The sequence below is a fragment of the Neoarius graeffei genome, chromosome 4 (assembly GCF_027579695.1).
Source record: "Neoarius graeffei isolate fNeoGra1 chromosome 4, fNeoGra1.pri, whole genome shotgun sequence".
NCBI classification, from domain to species: Eukaryota; Metazoa; Chordata; class Actinopteri; order Siluriformes; family Ariidae; genus Neoarius; species Neoarius graeffei.
In genome coordinates this window covers 8,645,271-8,665,657 of record NC_083572.1, presented here as the reverse complement: position 1 = coordinate 8,665,657, position 20,387 = coordinate 8,645,271, and the positions used below count along the sequence as shown (strand labels likewise).

The window sequence follows — 20,387 nt, the reverse complement described above, 5'->3', positions numbered from 1 at the left end:
TACAAGTGCAATGCGCTTTTTGAGCACGAGTCATGTCATGAAGTTTACTCATCACCATAACAAATAGCCAATAGGCTTGCGCTAGCCTACAGAACACAAACACTACGTTTTATTTCGTCTTCCCTTGACCACCTCTCTGTATGGCTGTCATTCTACTGTTCGAGTAGAACTACTGACACATTCACAACGTTTCCAGACAGGGATTTAAAAATGACTGCAGCCTACGTTATGCTGGGGACTGCTTACTATGGACAACATTACATGTAGTTTCAGCGAGACTAGTTGGTTGTAGGCCAATTCAAGTGCTTCCTTCCGTAAGCTAAGTTTGCCTGGCTACACAGATGCAAATGGACAATTTTAACGAGTAGTAGATGAAGAATGTAAACATATATAATAATGATGTGCTTTTGCAACTTGTGTGTTTGTGACTTATTGCGGCAAAAGCAGCGTGTCCTTACCTTGAAGTGGGATCTGCTTCTGCCCGAGTGCCCATACGGCCGCCTTAAAACAGTTCACAGCATTTAGCTACGCGTGTTGATTGGCTGTATCCCTTGTGCCGCTTCTGCCCGAGTGCCCATACGGCCGCCTTGAAACAGCTCACAGCGTTTAACTACGCATGTCGATTGGCTATATCTCTTGTGCCAAACAAATCAGATGTTGTGGTGGGCGGGACCGTGTTCTTGAACTCCAAAAGGCGAGTGCAGGAAAGGATGTGCAGTGACAGTCGCGTTAGGAACGAAATGGCTGCAAAAAGGCATGTTATCGGCATATCGGTGGAAATTATGGCCGATACTGATAACCCTAAAAATGCAGAATATCGGCCCGATATATCGGCCAGGCCAATTATCGGTCGACCCCTACTTCAAGTCCACTCGCAGCTTTCCAACTTTTTTTTTTTTTTAAATATGCCTCTGCCACCGTAAGGTGCAGGAGGCGTTATGTTTTCGGGCTGTCCATCTGTTCATGCGTCCGTCCTGAAACCTTGTGAACGCGATATCTCAAAGGCTGATGACAGGAATTTTACCAAACTTTCACCGTTTGTGTGCTTTGGGACAAACATGAACTGATTAGATTTTGAGATCAAAAGGTCTAAGGTCAAGGTCACTGTGAGGTCAAATGTCTGTCCAAAAACCTTGTGAACACAATATCTCCAAGGCTGATGACAGGAATTTCACCAAACTTTCACTCTTTGTGCATTTGGGGACAAAAAGAAATTTTGAGATCAAAAGGTCTAAGGTCAAGGTCACTGTGAGGTCAAATGTCTGTCCGAAAACCTTGCGAACACACCATCTCCAAGGCTAATACAAGTAATTCCACCAGGTCAAGATGACTGTGAGGTCAAATGTCCATCCCCAAATGACAACTTAATAAGGCGTGTAGTCTACCAGGCGGAGGCATCCCCATCGACGCCGTTGTCGTCGAGTTCTATTTAGTTTTTTTCCCTTCTGTAGATTGCTGAGCTTCAAGCGACTCGATGAGATCATATGGTACAACGTCGGTGCCCGTTGGTCACAGTGATGAAGGGTGTGAATAGTGAGACAGCAGTACGAATGCTGCAGAGTCGATGCTGTTCTGAAATCAAATTACATTGAGAAACGAATGGAGATTGCGATTTTAATACGATTTTTAGTTGAAGCCGAGAAAAACACCCTGGCTAGGATCAACAGAAAACAGGCTTTCTGTTTGTTCTTAATCAACCCTCAAGAAGTAGTGTTCAGAAGAAAAATGTGTGGGGTTTTTTTAGAGTCCATTTTTGCATTCATTTCCTCTCAACAGCTGTGTTTAGACTAATGCTTTTGAATTTTTTTTTTTTTTTTTGTACTCTTCAGTCTGCTTTGTCATTGAGACATGAAGGATCAGGCCAGTTCCACAAGTACACGCATTAACCAGCAGCTGAGAACAATGGCAGCTACGCGTCAGAGAGGACTCAGTTAGTCCATGTATTAAGGCTGTTTATTTTATGTGTCTAATATTACACACACTCCAGCAAATGATCACACCGAGCTACATCGAGCTTTACCTCTGTCTGTACCGTCAGGAAGAACAAGGCGTTCAGTCACCCTAGGATATATTTAATAGCAAAACGAACTGTGTTGTGCTTTAGCTTTGGGGGGGAATAAATCTTGCTCCCACATAACGCGCACATCCAGCCAACGTCGGCACGAAGCCATATTGGATCGCTGTTGATGCATATTATTAATATTCCTTTTACTTTAGAGCTTCAGACAAGTCGGAATGTTTATCCGTCGCTGATTGAAAGGAGTCGTGCGTCTCGCCCAAAAGAAGCATGTTTTGTCGAGGAGGAGATGAAAGGATTCGTCAATTTTATCAGATTTCATCAGATAACTCGTGTGTAGCGATTTGAATAATTACCAAGAGATGGTCGTGATGTATAACACCCACAGGTTTAAATCACACTTTAGGCTATTTAAATAAACGTAGATGAAGGAAGAATTATTTGTGCCGCCGTCTTCCTAACGAGCAAGAAAGGTTGCTGTGACTTGGAGATTGTTTACTCTGAAAACTTTAACGGCATTGCATCAAGTAGCCTACCTCTCGTCATCTTGCAGAAATTGGCGCTTAAGGCCTCTGCATGCTCTTGCGACAAGGCTTTCGCAGATAGCTTTTCGCAGACAGTTGTAATTTATCGTTGAGCGGGGAGTAATAGGCGTGCGCGATGTTATTCACCGCCACAACGCAAGGGGGCGCGAAGTCACGTAGTTGGTGGGTGTGGTTAGTGGAGTGTTTATCCTCCGGGTACTTATAATGACTAGAACTGGAGTCGTATAGATGTACGTACTTCCTCACTTCCTCGATCAACCGCTCTTCGTGCTGCTCCATCTTCGCTCGTGTTTTTCAAAATGCCGGTCGTGAAAACAAACCAAACCGGGACAGTAGGGAAGCGGAAGTGCGTGTACAGCGGATGTAGAGTGGACCAATCAGAGCCCTCTTGTCTGCGAGGCTTCTGCGGTGGTCACAATTTTTGGGAGGTGCGCGCAGAGCGTCTGCGAAGGTGGGGGGGCTACGCAGACACTGTCTGCGACGCTATCTGCGAGGACTGGGTTGTCAGCATAAATTGGCCTTTAGAGTACGAGATCTGGGCAGTTTGATACTTTATCGATACGAGACGATGATTCGATTTTCTAACGTTTGATATGGTCAGTGCTTCAAATTGGCCAGCACTATTTCAGTTATTCACCGAGAGCGTGGTGAAGATATACATGTTATTTACCAGCTGGGAGGTCCGTATGGTGAAATACCGTGACCGAGGTCTTGAAAGTACTGACCGAGGCCCTCTGGGCCGAGATCAGTATTCAAGGCCGAGGTCACGGTATTTCACCATACGGACCGACCTTAAGCTGGTAAATAATGTATTTATTTTTTTTCTTTACCAAATTCTAACAGAAAATGAGAGCGCCCGAAAGGGAAAACTGAGCCGAGGCGAGCCGCTATCCATGCTGTAAAATTAATGCTAGTCTCCTGAGAAATACTGGCAAAAATTTAAGATTTTTGATAAAATCTTATAAATAAATCTTATAAAAAAGATAAATGTTGACAAATATTGCTACTATGTTTGTTGTTTTGAATGAGTGAGTTGCTAGAGGTCCGAAACTGGGGTCTGTATCGTCGAATACGGACCCGCTCGCCAGCCAATCAGAGTGCAGGATTTGATGGAAACCGGGCCGCAAAAAAAACCCCACTTATTAACTGAGCATGAGCTCTTTACGGGAAAGTACGGGGGTCTTGACGGTACGGTAAGACGCTGTCGGTACAAAAAGACCGCGGTCTGATATTTTCCCCTAAAGACCAAGCAAGCGAGGTTAACAAGGAGATGTCATTATAACGAGGCAGAATAAATGGCTAACGGTTTCAAAACTGAATTTCTGTTAGCGGTTTCTGAATGCTCTTCGTCGCTCGTTTCTTTAATAGCTCGGTGACGCTTGTTTGTCTTTTGGCCGTTTTTGATTTACAGGATTTTTTTTTTTTTCGCTTTGTTACCTCGCCCCCGGACGGAGTCCGCCAGGGGGCAAGGTATTGTTTTCGGTGGGGTTTCTTTGTTTGTTTTTTTGTAAATGATATATTACAGGAAAACGGCTGGACCAATCTTCATGAAACTTCCAGGATAGATGGGCATTGGTCTCAAATAGAACCTCCAACATTTTGAGGGTCGTCCGGTCAAGGTTTTTGTGGCTACTGCCTCATATACAGTGTCATCGTGCTGTAAGAGTGTAGCAGTCGTGCATTACGGTGTGTTCTGATTGGCTGAGAGCAGCAGAGAATCAGAACCATGTTTATTGGCCAAGTATGTTCACACACAAGGTCACCAAAAAGGTCAAAATTGTTTTATTGTGATATCTTCCGTAATACAAGTGCTCCTGGGCGAGGTTTGTTTTGCCTGGCAACACTTTTTTTTTTTTTTTTTTTTTTTTTTGCAACATTGAAGGCCGGCGCCTTGGAAAGAAAGTCTGTAATCGTCCACCGGCATTACGGGAAAACACTGCCTGCCAAGGAACCAATCAGAGTGCACGATTTTATCGGAAGTAGCTTGTGCCATATCATAATCAACAACATTTACCGAGCCTGAGACGGATAATTGTTTTAGTATAAGTACACCGGTGACTGTTTTTTAAAAAAAATCATATTTTGAAAAAAATAATTTTTCAAAAGCAGCATGCAGATATAATGCGCACAGGCTTGCATCACTTATCTTTGCCGACTCATACTTTTTTGTTTTGAAATCGATAAAATAAATCACAACCCCACCTTACCTTTTGAATAGTTTTAGACCAAACTTCGTAGCATCTTTAGTGTTTTTAGGAAGAGCATTTTCTTTGATCGTTTCTAATTCTTCCTCACTTAGAGGATTGGCCGGCATTTTGCCAAATCGCTTGAGGTAATTGTCGAGAAATAATCCGAATCTCTCAACCAGTCGGCACACGATTTGCAATAATCGCCTCCGCGTTTATGTTAATCTGATATTTTAACCTATAGCACATATACAGTGGTGCTTAAGTTTGTGAACCCTTTAGAATTTTCTATATTTCTGCATAAATATGACCTAAAACATCAGATTTTCACACAAGTCCTAAAAGTAGATAAAGAGAACCCAGTTAAACAAATGAGAGAAAAATATTATACTTGGTCTTTTATTTATTGAGGAAAATTATCCAATATTACATATCCGTGAGTGGTAAAAGTATGTGAAGCTTTGCTTTCAGTATCTGGTGTGACCCCCTTGTGCAGCAATAACTGCAACTAAACGTTTCCGGTAACTGTTGATCAGTCCTGCACACCAGCTTGGAGGAATTTTAGCCCATTCCTCCGTACAGAACAGCTTCAACTCTGGGATGTTGGTGGGTTTCCTCACATGAACTGCTCGCTTCAGGTCCTTCCACAACATTTCCATTGGATTAAGGTCAGGACTTTGACTTGGCCATTCCAAAACATTTAACTTTATTCTTCTTTAACCATTCTTTGGTAGAACGACTTGTGTGCTTAGGGTCGTTGTCTTGCTGCATGACCCACCTTCTCTTGAGATTCAGTTCATGGACAGATGTCCTGACATTTTCCTTTAGAATTCGCTGGTATAATTCAGAATTCATTGTTCCATCAACGATGGCAAGCAGTCCTGGCCCAGATGCAGCAAAACAAGCCCAAACCATGATACTACCACCTCCATGTTTCACAGATGGGATAAGGTTCTTGTGCTGGAATGCAGTGTTTTCCTTTCTCCAAACATAACGCTTCTCATTTAAACCAAAAAGTTCTATTTTGGTCTCATCCGTCCACAAAACATTTTTCCAATAGCCTTCTGGCTTGTCCACGTGATCGTTAGCAAACTGCAGACGAGCAGCAGTGTTCTTTTTGGAGAGCAGTGGCTTTCTCCTTGCAACCCTGCCGTGCACAACACTGTTGTTCAGTGTTCTCCTGATGGTGGACTCATGAACATTAACATTAGCCAATGTGAGAGAGGCCTTCAGTTGCTTAGAAGTTACCCTGGGGTCCTTTGTGACCTCGCTGACTATTACACGTCGTGCTCTTGGAGTGATCTTTGTTGGTCGACCACTCCTGGGGAGGGTAACAATGGTTTTGAATTTCCTCCATTTGTACACAATCTGTCTGACTGTGGATTGGTGGAGTCCAAACTCTTTAGAGATGGTGTTGTAACCTTTTCCAGCCTGATGAGCATCAACAACGCTTTTTCTGAGGTTCTCAGAAATCTCCTTTGTTCGTGCCATGATACACTTCCACAAAGATGTGTTGTGAAGATCAGACTTTGATAGATCCCTGTTCTTTAAATAAAACAGGGTGCCCACTCACACCTGATTGTCATCCCATTGATTGAAAACACCTGACTCTAATTTCACCTTCAAATTAACTGCTAATCCTAGAGGTTCACATACTTTTGCCACTCACGGATATGTAACATTGGATCATTTTCCTCAATAAATAAACGACCAAGTATAGCATTTTTGTCTCATTTGTTTAACTGGGTTCTCTTTATCTACTTTTAGGACTCGTGTGAAAATCTGATGATGTTTTTGGTCATATTTATGCGGAAATGTAGAAAATTCTAAAGGGTTCACAAACTTTCAAGCATTACCTATACTCACCTATAGCCGACTTGGCTCGTACGGTGCAGAGACGTGCTCAGCGACTCCAGTCGCAAGTGCATGGGTCAAGAAAACAAATTTCAAGTCATGAATTTATTTGGGGTGGGGACTGTTTTCAAAGAGACAAGTCTGGACATTTTTCTCACCGTGCTGATGAAGACAAATGGCTGTTCTACAGTCACTCCATATATGACAAAACAGCCGACACAAGCAGCTCGGTGAGAAATCTGGCCAACACAAATGAAGCGTCAAATTATGACACGGCCTCATTTTGAATGAGCGTGATAAAGTATCGGTGTTCGAGATGGAAATGGGTGTTAAACAACTAAGACGTTGTTACCTTCAGAACTGATGCTGTTTAACGACGCATGCATGTTTCACACCGAGCGAGCATCACTGCCCTTTACTTGTCACTTTTGGCCCGGTCCCACAATAACTCTAAATAAATCTGTCCCCTGCAGTTTATGCGGTTGGTGGTCACACCAGACCGAAAACTATACCTGTAGCTGAGGCCTGGGTTTATCCGTATCTGTGAAATTGCTTCTGGAGTGATTTTTTTTTAATATAATAAATAAAATACAAAGCACAGATATGTGATTTTCCAGGGAATATCAATAGTAAATTAATGAAGTAAACGTATCAATGCAAGTAGGATATTTTAACCATGAACTTCGGCAGTCCAAATATTGAATTGTTTCAGACTTTATCCGTGATGCATCATCCGTATGAAATCTGTAACCGATCTGTAACACGCCGAAACGTCCGTGACCAATCCGTAAACGATTAGCATCCGCGGTCGGTGTGTCTGTATTTTGTATCCTTTTTATTATATTTCCGTCGTCTGTGACCTGTCCGTATGATATCAACCGCTGATGTGTGCGCTTGGGTTGTTTTGAAGTCCAAGCTGAACCCGGAATAACGTGCTACTACTTGGAAAAAACTTCCACGACGATTCCTAAGTCGCACGCGTTTATTTCCCCGAGTGTCCGGACCAACCGATATTCTAGTCGGGATTATAGTTGGGGTGTGACTGCTCTGGACTGGAACTAAATTCAGGCAGAGGGATTAGTCATGGTTGTATGTAGTTTCTAGGTGTAGTTATAGGTAGTCTGGCTAACGCGACTTCAAAGCTCTACGAGCTATTGGTCTGGCCAAGATATTCAGCCCAACCGTTTCCCAGAGCCCGTGGTTGACCCGTCTCCCTGAAATGCCTCCGTTTGCTACTGGTCGAAGCCAGAAAAGGCTGTGACGAAGCTTAAACCAATCACATCACTCTTTCCTCTGACGTATGTGACGCAACGGAAACTGGGGGCTAACTGGTAGATTAAACTCTTACCGAAGCCGGTCGGGAGCAAGGCGAAAACGTCCTTCCTTTCAATAAATACCTCCAGGGCTGCTCTTTGCTCCGTTTTCAATGAGAACTTCCCGTTGAATGCTTTCAATACAGCATCTACCGCTGTGTTAAAGGCTTGCCGCTGCTCCATGTTCGTAATGTTTCTAGTGAATGAAGCGCTTCCGGCATAGATTCTGTAAACAATCTATGGCTTCCGGTCGCAGTTCTACTACGCCACTGCCTTGAACACGCCTCTACCCAGGGCCGTTGGAGATGCTCAAAGTTGATTGGTTCCCGATTTTTCGGGAGCTTGGAAGAGCTGTAGATAGCTTGCCTGGCCAGACTAAGCTCGCAACAGGCCCTCGTGTTGCGTCACGCTTAGGATGGGCGGGCCCAGGCTAAGTTATAGGGACCGTGCTCTCTCTTGAGAGAGATGCCGTTTTTAGTTTAGTCACGGTACAGTTTGGGGGTCGTACAGTACGAGAGTGCTGTCTGTAAAAGATAAAGAAACTATATTTTAACTCGAACAGACTTCATTGGGTGTGGGTCATCCGAAGAGTTGCTCGTGTGTTTGGTGTTGAAGGAAGCGCAAGAGCACTAGTTTATATTACAGATTAAAGCTGCGATAAGCAACTTAAATTTGAACAGAGCCACACTGCTTTTGACATGATGATTTTTTTTTTTTTTTAAATATCAGTAAAAGATGAAGGTTCTGCTAGTTATCGGCTAAAAAAACATCCTTCGTAAACCTCCCAAGTGACCGGACTCTCCTGCAGACCTGGCTAAATTTTAGTTTTGATTTCTGTTTATACGGCGCCATTTTGTTTGCGTGTGTATTTCAAATCCACTTCAATAAAAAATAGCGTGAAGTGGATCTATATTGCAAAGGTAAATTATTCTTCATTTTAAATCTGACCTGCTTATTTTGCCATGAGGTACGTGACGAGTCGAAAGATGCATGCCTTCTTATACCCTCCTGTTTTGGTCCCGCTCTACTGTATTAGTCATGCACAACAGGAAATACAGAGAGAGAGAGGATGATTCACCCAGTGCTGAAATGTATGCAGTGTGGAGGGTGCACTCGTCTCTCCATAACAAAGCTCTGTCAGAACTGAAGAATTCAGAGTGATAAGAGAGTGCCTTCTTTTTTTCCTCCACAGATGTTTTCAATTACTAAACCCCTTAATTTTTTTTTTTTAACAGTCCAGTCCTGTTATTATTCCCCCCCCCCGTTCTTGATTTGAGAAGTTTCAAAAACCTGTTTATGCATCTTAACCTATTTTTATTTATTTATTTTCTTTCTCTTTCACAGTAATCATGCAAATCATACCGGCTCTGACGTGTTGGCCAAGTGTGTGATCGGATTTTTCGCTTTAAACTGATCAGCCTGAAGGAAAATGAGAATCATCCACTTCTGTAAGGAGCAGTCTTGTGACCCGGAGAGTCGTCTCTCGCCGTGCTGCACGGTGACTCGCAGTGCGCTTGCGCTATAATCATGCGTTTTTTACTCTGAGGTGCTTTTTGTTTTGCATATGTAGCCCATGAACTCGACGACAACTCTCATGGCTCTGATTGGTCAGAGACCGACATGGGAATCCCCGTCTGCATTTAGTAGCAGCGCGATGAGGCTCGTCGGAGGCGCGGTTCCGCTGTGAGCCTGCCTCCGCCCCGGACGCGTTTCGCCACAGCCGACTTCTTCAGAGGAAAGTTGTAGCGCTCTGTCCTCCCGTTTCCGAGAGACACGATGACAACTAGTGTTTGGACAGTGAAGAACGTGTGATCTCTCCGGCGGAGTCGAGCGCTAACCCAGAAAAATGAATGGAGGAAAGGAGAGTGAGAGAGGGGAGGGGGAGGGGCAGCCTGTGCCTACCCAGGTGCCCATTGGTTGGCAGCGAAAGTTGGAGTCCTCTGGGATCGTCTATATCAGGTAAACGAATGTCTGGCTATGTAAATATTAACATTAATAAATGCGTTTTTAACGACGCACAGTGCTCAGTTCTGGATCAGTGAATGCTTCAGACAAATTATGTGAACTGCCTTATAGTCCCAGTGGTTCGGCGCTGTCCAGCCTCGAAGAGGTGAAGTCCTACCTACTCATGGATGGCACCTGTAAGTGTGGCCTGGAGTGTCCACTCATCCTCCCCAAGGTCAGTCTTCATCTTATACTCACCTCGTGCCCATTTCAGTTGTAAAACGTTCATGAATTTACATTACGTTACCTCTGGAAATAAGTAGGCCAGTGAATTAATATGCAAGGCCAGAGCGAAAGTACATTTTGATCGGAACGTATGACCGTAGGCAAGGCCGAGCCTCGTTAACGACCACCGCTTCCTCAGGTGTTTAATTTCGACCCCGGGGCCGCTGTCAAACGGAGGACCGCGGAGGACGTGAAGGCTGACGAAGATGTCACAAAGCTTTGCATCCACAAGAGAAAGCTCATAGCTGTAGCCACTCTGCACAAAAGTATGGAGTTACCGCACCCCTCCCTAACGCTGACCGGTCCCAGTGGAGGCACAAGTAGGTTTTTATCTTGCAGTGTTTTGACTGAGATTGTGTTTTGAAGTGCGAATGTTTTGCTAAATTTTTTTAGAAGCGGTACTTATGACCTGTGAGTTGTTTTTTTTTTTTTTAAAATACCAAGTTCATGACATAACTAAAGAGTGGTAGAAAGTACAGTTTCTTAAAATCATTTTCTGAATTCAAGTTATTTTGTCACCTTTTAATAAAATCTTTTTTTCTTTAAAGGTGCTGTGACGTCCATGGCCCCTACCATCCAGCGGTCCGCAACCCCTCGAGCAATAAGGAATAAGTCCCACGATGGGCTGCCAAACTCGACACTACCTGACTGTAAGAACCCTTTCAAGATGATGGTGGCAGCAGGTCAGCGACACTACTCTGCGGATATGAGCGGCCCTCAGCAGACAGAGCATTATACCGGATACCCTCGACAAAGATTGGGCAGTAATGAGCCAGGGCCCAAGTCCCCCTACCGCGGTGGACCGGGAGCTATGCTGAGCCCTTCGAGTTTGCAAGCGTATGGGGATGGCTCCCTGTCCCCTAGAACAGACTCTTTGGGTAGTCCGGACGGATTTGCACGAAGTAATCCTTGCGGCTTTCAGGGTGCCGGTAGTCCCAGCCCGATTCACGGCAACAGCCGGACGCCCATGTCCCCTCCTGGCGTCATGGTCCATGGTTCTCCCGCCACCCAGTTATCCTGTGCCATGGTCGGAAGGACTAACACGCCTCTCTCCCCGACGGTCCCCAACAAAAGCCCCGTAATGAAAAAGTCACACTGTAACGTCAGCTACCCGCCTAACGTGGACGTGACCAGAGCAGTATTTCACCACAAGGTCCAGTCTGCGCCTCATCCCGTTCCTCCCCCCGTTATGCCCCCCACGTGTGCGGTCCAGAAAAAACAGATGACTTCTGAGAAAGACCCTCTGGGAATTCTGGACCCCATTCCCAGCAAACCTGTCATTCAGAGTCCCATGACAAATCCAAGCCCATCCAATTTCCAGCCCAACGCCCACTCTCAGGTACCAATGATGAATGTAAACATCCCTCCTGCCATTGTCCCGTTGCCGAGCAACCTTCCGTTACCGACGGTGAAGCCTGGGCCGGTCGGCCACGGCGGACACGTGCAGAGGACTCAACACGGACCGGCCTCCTCCATCTCCCCCTCGCCAGTGACGTCCCCTGTGCACGTGTCTGGGCCTGCGTTGGGCCGCGTGGAAGCGTCTCCGCAGCGATCGCGCTCCTCTTCCACCTCGTCGGAGCACGGGAGCTTTGCCATGCCCTCGGGGCCCCAAGCTCCGTGTGGCAGCATTAAAGTTCCGCCGCGCTCGCCCAGATCCTCCATGGGTTCGCCCAGACCCGCCATGCCTTCCAGCCCTTCTTCCAAGCCTGACGCGCTCCATCAGTATAAAGACCCCAACCAAGTTCTGTCAGGAATGAGTAATGCGATCGGCAGTCAGCACAACTCCATGTTTCCCCCGTCCTCGGGCAGTAGCGCCCCACAGAAGAACCACCCTGGACTACTGGGCATGCCCCTCAACCAGATCCTCAACCAACACAACTCTGCCTCTTTCCCTGCCAGCAGTCTACTCTCGGCAGCAGCCAAAGCACAGCTAGCAAATCAAAACAAACTTGGTAGCGGTGGTGGGATGGGTGCGGGTGCTGGTGGCATGGGGAGTGGAAACGCTAGTCTCGCGAGTAATAACGGAAACGGCGGCAGCGGGATGCCTTGCCTTCTCGGTGGCGGAAGTAGCGGTAGCAGGGCTGTCGAAGGGCCCAACGCTTTAAATCCCATGTTACCGCCCAGCTCGACCATGCTAATGCCCATGCCCGAGAGCCAGAGCGGACGTGCGGCTCTACGGGACAAGCTCATGGCCCAGCAGCGCGACCCTCTCCGCAAGCGCAAACAGCCTCCTAATCCTGGCAGCCACGACAACATGGTCTTCAGCATTATGAAACCGGATATGAGCGGTCCCAGGCCAGCTTGCCCTCCTCCGGAGCAAATGAGGAAAGTGCCCCGGCTTGGAGGTCTACCTCCTAACGCCTCCATGGCCCAGCTACTCCAGTCGATGAGCAACCAGAGCTCCCACATGGCCAGAGGTAGTCGGCCGTTACCTGCGGTCGGCCCTAGTCAGATGCACTTTGGAGAGGGCGCTCTGCTCCCTGGCATGGCCCAACAGAGCATGCAGTTACAACAGCGGCTTCACGGTCAGTCGGACCCGATGCATCGTCCCAGCGTGGAGCCTGGCCCTCAGATTCAGTTCGCCGGGATGATGAACCAGATGCAAGCCACGGTTCTGGGGAACTGTGGACCGTTAGGCCAAAGCGGACAGGTTCCCCTAGGACATCCTTCGATGGGACACCCGAGCGCTCACCCGCAGCAGCTGTCTCACGTACATCAACAGCAACAAGGCGTTTCTCATGGACACGTCCGGCCAAACATGTCCTGTATGGTACCTAATAGCAACGACGCAAGTTGTGCCCAAGCCATGCCCGACACAGGTAAGAACAGCAGCGTATACTTTGCCGTCATTTGGCTTTGTCCAGAAATAACGTGATTGTGTCTGTTTTTCTCGCAGTTTTTTTGTGGATTTTGTAATTTCAGAAGTACACGGAGGGATCGTGACGTTGAATGATTGTGGTTTGTAATAAAGGTTAAACGGTTGGGTTCAAAGAGAGGGGGATGTATTAACGTGATTCCTAATTCACTATTAATTTGATTGCGCCATCTACAGATATGCGCAATTATAGTCCATACGGCAAGTATTTTGTATTGGGCGGCACGGTGGCGTACCGGTTAGAGTTGTCGTATCGCGGTGAGAAGGTTACGGGTTCGAGCCCAGCGGCCGACGGAGGCCTTTCTTTGTGGAGTTTGCGCGTTCTCCCCGCGTCTGCGTGGGTTTCCTCCGGGTGCTCCGGTTCCCCCCTGCAGTTCAAGGACGTGCAGATTAGGTAAAAATACCCAGCCGCTGGGACTGTATGAGCCGGCGCGCGCGCTCTGTGCTTGCTTCGGGAACGGCATACGGTGTAAAACCTGTGCCAAATCAAATACGCGGAACGTATTCGCTGTGGCGACCCTGAACGGGAGCAGCCGAAAGAAGATAGTCAGCGTTTTGCATTTCATAACTTTAGAGACTTTGGTTTTCAGTCCCTTGTGCTTTACCAGTAGTTTATAAACCCATGCAGTGCATGGTTCTGTGATTCAGCACTCTTTTCAGGCCAAAAAAAAAAAAAAGCGCAGTACGTCGTATCTGTGAGACCGGGTTGAAGAACCTTTGCTCCGTGGCACTGGGGCGACAGGAAGCCAGCTATCCGCAATCTGTCTCGCTTGATCAAATTTTATGGCAAAAGGGAAAATCTGAACGTGTTCTGTCAGACTACTTCTATCGCCCAGGCCTAGCGTGAGTCATACTGAAGTTCTCTGGCCACTGAACCACCATGGAATGCGTTTTAAATATATTTTCAGTCTGATTTTATGCTGTGCTTGCATATCTGGATTTTTCTCCATCAGGCTCCGAACAATCAGATGAAGGACATATGAGTCATTTGGGTTTGCTGTGAAGAAAGCATTCAAGCTGAGCCGAGCATAGTTGAACCATCGTGAAGAAAACCTAGATGAGGATTTATCGTCGATGTAAAATGAGCGTTTGGAGATAAGGCAGTTAAAGCTAATGGAGATTCGTGCCTTGAGATTATTAGCATTTTGCTGACTGTCTAGATTGTCCGTGGGTTCCCCCAGATCATCTGTGCCTCGGTCTTTTTTTAATGCATCGTATAATAAAATTGGACAAAGACGGGACAGTAATGGCACGCTTCACGAGAAGCATTAGTGTGTTTGTGCGATTAATAACGAGCTGCGTTAGCTACGTGATGCTATTTGCTGCGAGCCACAGTGCGTCTTGTGCGAACGATTAGTGTAATTTTACCATTTGTTTTTCCAAACCGTGTACGTCCAGAACCGGAAAGGAATTAGGCGGATATCGACACCAAGTTTCCCGTACTGCGATAAAATGAAAAGATGCTGTTTGAATAACACAAGCAGGTCCTTAAAAGTTGTCTAAAATGATGACCGATATACAGAGTGTGAGACAAAAAGAAGTCGACACAGACACGAGAGAGGGGTAAGGGTGTGAAAGGTGCCGCTGACAGAAGGACAGCAGGTGAGTCGGAGCATAATAAGAAGTCACCATTAGTTATGTAACACAGCAAGCTCCCAACGTAAAAGCCTGATTTTTATTGCTATTGTTAAAAGGTGTTGACTGCAAAGTTATCTGGAATTGTAAATTTTTATTTGTTTATTTGCGCATGGCGTTTTCCTCCGTCTCTCGAGAACGATATCACGTGGACGAGATGTGATCGTTTTGATGTCCCGAGGGTTGCTTTTCTCCGTTTTGGGACCGTTTTCCTCCCTCTTGAGGTAAACAGGATGGCCCTACGGAAACGGTCGAGCGTGAGGAGCTTTAACTAATTAGCCTAACTACGGAACCGCGTGACACCAAGATGACGACACCACCAAGAAAACATCGTGACTCTGCGTTGACCTCGGACGGTTTTGAGTCGCGGGGATGTAATTTGTGGTTGACGTTCGCGAATAGATCCGTGAAACAAAAGACGAATGTTTATTTATTTACTTATTTATTTATTTTTCTCTGTAAGATCAAAACGTTAGGTGTATAACTCCATACCCGCTACCAAGGAATCGAGCCCATGCGTTCTAAGGCCACGATAGCTAAGCGCTAGCTAGAACGATTTGATTATCTGTCCAGAAAAATGGCACGTCGTCTAACCTTGCGCGCTCTCGCAGTTACGCTCACTCGGCAGGTTTCCTTTTCTTTCCCGCTGGCTTTTAGCTGGCCGGAGAGCCGTGTTTGCCCACGCCAACTTTTTTTGGGGGGGGTTAAAAGTAGGTCATACACGCCCCACGGTGGTCACGTGATGTCGCTCACTTGCTTCGGCAATCTCCGGAATCGTAAAACGCGGGACGCAGGATACGCGGGGTGCGCAGCATCGAAACATCTCGAAACTCCAATAGAAATAGAACATTTTGCCCAGAATTCAACTTTGCGGTCAGAACCTTTAAATCAGAAATGATGTCCAAACGCACATGTACGCTGACGATTGGACATGGCTGAAATGTGCGTTCGTGTGGTATTTGGCGGCGATATGACTGGTGGCGGTCCTCTCGTGCGTCACAATAGTTATATGCGACATAAATGTTTCATAATTATTTAAGCGTCTTTGCACAAAACCTGTTTAAAGATTATTTTGGACTAGGGCTGGGTATCGATTCGATTCCGATTCTGAAGCTTCAGAATCGAGTATCACGACTCTGTACGATTTGATGCGATCCGATCTCGATTTGCTTCGATCCAATATCGATTCAGGTTAGTGTTATTAGAGCCATTTTTGACTGTGTAGTTAAGCAACATATTAATACTTGTATTATATTGACATTCAACAGCAAATTAATCAAGTATTGGTAGTTAATGATGGCTGTAAGACTGGTGAAATGATAATGATCAAACCCCCTCACAGAAAGGCGAATCAAGACAGCAAAACGGAGGACGCCAGAGGTCTCTATACCTGCAACAATAGTGTCCACATGGGACACTAACCTGGTGCATTATTAAGATTAAGAATTCACCCAAAAGCTGTTGCTGTTGCACACAAATGCATTTTTATTTTATAATGTGAAAAAAGAGATTCTTAGCCAGTGTAAATGTAAACAGATTGCTGGTTACTGGCTTCAAAGTAACCTAACGGTCATTATACCGTTTGTAAATAAGAACCAAAGATACAGCACCTTAGGAAACATAAGTGTCTCACAGTTTTGTGTAAAATCTTCAAAATATAAAAAGTATAAAACATTCAATTGCCTTTAAAGTGCGAACATGTAAACAGGACATTTCAACTTTTAAATTGACCTTAAAGTAACAGTCCACCGTACTTCCATAATGAAATATGTTCTTATCTGAATTGAGACGAGCTGCTCCGTACCTCTCCGAGCTTTGCGCGACCTCCCAGTCAGTCAGACGCGCTGTCACTCCTGTTAGCAATGTAGCTAGGCTCAGTATGGCCAATGGTATTTTTGGGGGCTGTAGTTAGATGCGACCAAACTCTTCCGCGTTTTTCCTGTTTACATAGGTTTATATGACCAGTGATATGAAACAAGTTCAGTTACACAAATTGAAACGTAGCGATTTTCTATGCTATGGAAAGTCCGCACTATAACAGGCGTACTAACACCTTCTGCGCGCTTTGGCAGCGCATTGATATCTGAGCTCCGTATCAATGCGCTGCCGAAGCACGCAGAAGGTGTTAGTACGCCTGTCATTATAGTGCGGACTTTCCATAGCATAGAAAATCGCTACGTTTCAATTTGTGTAACTGAACTTGTTTCATATCACTGGTCATATAAACCTATGTAAACAGGAAAAACGCGGAAGAGTTTGGTCGCATCTAACTACAGCCCCCAAAAATACCATTGGCCATACTGAGCCTAGCTACATTGCTAACAGGAGTGACAGCGCGTCTGACTGCGTCTGACTGACTGGGAGGTCGCGCAAAGCTCGGAGAGGTACGGATCAGCTCGTCTCAATTCAGATAAGAGCATATTTCATTATGGAAGTACGGTGGACTGTAACCTTTAAATTTTAAACTTAAATAAATAATAAACCTTAAATTTCAGCTTCAGACTGTAAATAAAAACGCTGTTTCCAGTTAAAGTGCACACAAAAATAAATTCTGACTGGACCTTAAACTTGACCTGAGACAGACTGGGTAAACTGTCCATCAACTGCCATCACATGGGTACAAAAAGATTCTTCTGCAGAAAAAGGAGCTCATTTACATGCCCAGGAGTAAGGCAGCTTCTTTTTGCACTCCGGCAGGGGTGCAAATGGCGCACCTTTTGGCGGATGCCGCCTTTTTCACGGCTGAATCATGCAGATCCGTTTTTTTTTTTTTTTAAGGGGGGGCGTTGGAGTGTCTGATTATAATTTCATCAAAGTAAATTCTGTATTAAAATTACTAAATAAGCAAATGCCGTTACAGTCTATGAAACATGGGAAGTATGAGAGGAAAATAGTAAATCAGAAAGCTGCGCACACAACTTTCTGATTTACTGTTTTCTTCTGACACTCCAACGCCCCCCCTAAAAAAAAAAATCGGATCTGCACGATTCAGCTGTGAAAAAGGTGCCATCCGCCAAAAGGCGCGCTGTTTGCATCCAGACCGCCTGCGCGAATTCAGTGACGCGACGAGTGGGGTTAAAGTTCACCGGGAAAAATGTAATAAAAAAATCGATCTTTGGACATACGAATCGATCTTCAGGAAATAATATGCAAATCGATTCAGAATCGGAAAATTGATTTTTTCAACACAGCCCTGTTTTGGACATGATTTTCAGAAGTCTCACAGTCGCTGACACGACACAACTTGTGATCGCTTGTTATCTGGTGTTTTGTGGTTGAACGTAGACTTGGTTCACACGGTCCACAGTCTTTCACCTGAACAGATCCCAAAATCCTACTTTCTCACAAACGTGAGCGCTGTGCGTGTCCGTGACTGTCAGGACCAACTGACTACGGTGGAAGTTTCTGCACTATTTTTATACCCCCGCTCCGGGGGGGGGTAATACCGGGTGACTTCTGTCCGCCGGAAACACCCTTTTTGTCAGTAGCCACTTGGTACCAAACTCCAGCTTGGGGTTCGATACCGTTTTCAGGTCTGTCCCATGTCAACTTCCTGTTTACTGATCGAAGGTATTTGCGAAACGCACAGGGTGGATTTTGACGCTGTTTCAAAATGACCGTTTACCAGGATGCTATTTGAAATACCTAGCGAGAGCACTGCTGTTTACTTAGTTGTTTCAGGGTTAATTATTCGTTGAAGTCAGCATTCATAAAAAGTGTCTTATTCTTTCGATTGCTTGCGTTCTGATCAAAGCGAGAGCGGGGAGGATGCGCAAGTGACCACTAGCTCACAGCTGATCTCGTTTGTACAGAAAGAAGGATCCATCCATCCATCCATCTGTTATCTGTAGCTGCTTATCCCGTTCTACAGGGTCGCAGGCCTGTGACTCCAGAAAGAAGGAAAAAAGAGAAATAATAAATGTGGGAAAGGGTGTCCAAGATGGGGTGACGTAGGAATTAAATTCGATTGCGATCGAGAAATCAGGGCTGAAATGGTCATGTAATGTGCATTTGGCATTTCCTCGAGCCAAATCTTGGATTAGTCAGGATTCGCTGGTAAAAGTCTGAATTGAACGGTGATGATGTCATGGAGTTTTTAAAGCTAAAGAAATGACACTCGCCTGGAATTGATTTTAAAGACTTCAGAGGTGCGAAGGTAGGATCAGGTCAGACACAAAAGCACACTGTGTTACAAAACGCACTGGGGGGGGGAAAAAAAAAACAGCACTTTGAGATGCTCGGTCCTAAATGGGTGTAACAGCTTTTCTGGTGTCACTCCAAAGGAATGGCCGAGTGAATGTTTTCATGCTGCTTGGAGGATGATAAATCTTTTCTGACTTTTCTGCCTCTTTTCTGGCAAGGATAACACACACAGTTTCTCAACAGTATGTAAGCGCAAACACACGTGACACACTGTGTGCTTTTACCCAACACAATCCCCCAGCCCCATTAAGTCATGGTCCTCTTCCTTAGTGTGTGTGTGTTGTCGTGTGGTGTTGTGCAGTCGTGGGAAGGGGAGGGGTTGCAGTCTGAATCAAACCGCGGACAGCCCCACCAATCATCCCGCCACGGTTCCCATGGCAACCTCCCCGGCAACCAGCAGCATCAGTAGATCATACGTGCTGTCCGTACTGGGCGAGCCCTCAAGCTCAGCGGGCCGACTGCTATCGTTCTTATACGCTCCGCATACGCCAGAACAACTTCTTACTGCCCCTCTAGAGCGCTACACACACACACACACACACACACACACACACACACATCACGTTCTACTGTTCGACTCCTAGCAAGATAAACAACACGTGTTACTGCTGCTTTCATAAATACACTACACCAACTTGCCAAGCGAGTTGTTTCCGAAGTGCCCCCTTTGGCCTTTAGAAAGTATGAAGTGGAAGCCAAGTCTGTCTTCCTGCAAACGACGCTTTCCTTTCGATTTCGTCGCAGACTCTTGATAGGGTTGACATCCTGGGACTGAAAAAATGAACTCGCTGTGGTGGTGTTCAAGGAACCATTTGACAGCAATGTTTTTCAAGTGATCTCAGTGGTTCATGTGTGTGTATCAGGAAGTTAGCACACTGCCGCGCCCCCCCAAAAACAGTCCAGTTTTGACTCCTGTCTCAGCTGGAGGTGCACTTTCTTCATCTTGGCTAACAACATTGATACTCATCCTGGCCTCCAGCTGATTATTCTCAGTGATGTTCTGTGCACCAGTGCTGAATTCAGAGTGAACCTGCCTGATTTGTTCCTTCTGATGCACAGGCTGGTTTCTTTTCTTCCGCAGCATCACTGATCATCAGTAGATGTAGTACTCGCTGGAAGAAAGGGCTGTGCACAAAAAGCCCAGGTCAGCAGCCGCTTCAGAGATGCTGGTACGAGCACTTGTATATCCAGTTAGTGCACCATGATGTTAACAGTAAACTTTCTTCTGAGTGGTGCAACAGAAAAGCAATTGCCCTGTCATCAGAAGATTGCAAGGTCGAATCCCGATGATGCCGCAACCATATCTGGCCAGGATGCCAAGAGAACATTCTAATGTACAATTCGCACGGGATAAGTATTACCTATGGACCTCTGGTAATTCGCAATTACCCCCTAGGGTTGGGCGGTATCCAAATTTTGATACCTTTAAACCGTCTCTGTGTTTTCCCGGGGTATACGGTATTACCGAGAAAAAAATAATATTTTGTTTCGGCCTACTGTGTAACGTGCGCCTATGCCTCAAATGTACTA

General features: G+C 45.8%; 1 protein-coding gene across 1 annotated transcript in view; it reads left to right on the top strand.

Annotated features, from left to right (window-relative positions):
- mbd6 (methyl-CpG binding domain protein 6) overlaps positions 1-20,387 on the top strand; it is a 73,651-nt gene that overhangs the window by 26,342 nt on the left and 26,922 nt on the right. The window contains exons 2-5 of the mRNA XM_060918800.1: positions 9,260-9,874; positions 9,992-10,094; positions 10,284-10,464; positions 10,693-12,963. Of these exons, the coding sequence (XP_060774783.1) occupies positions 9,762-9,874; positions 9,992-10,094; positions 10,284-10,464; positions 10,693-12,963 (2,668 nt within the window). The 5' untranslated portion in view covers positions 9,260-9,761. The remainder of the gene's footprint in view (positions 1-9,259; positions 9,875-9,991; positions 10,095-10,283; positions 10,465-10,692; positions 12,964-20,387) is intronic.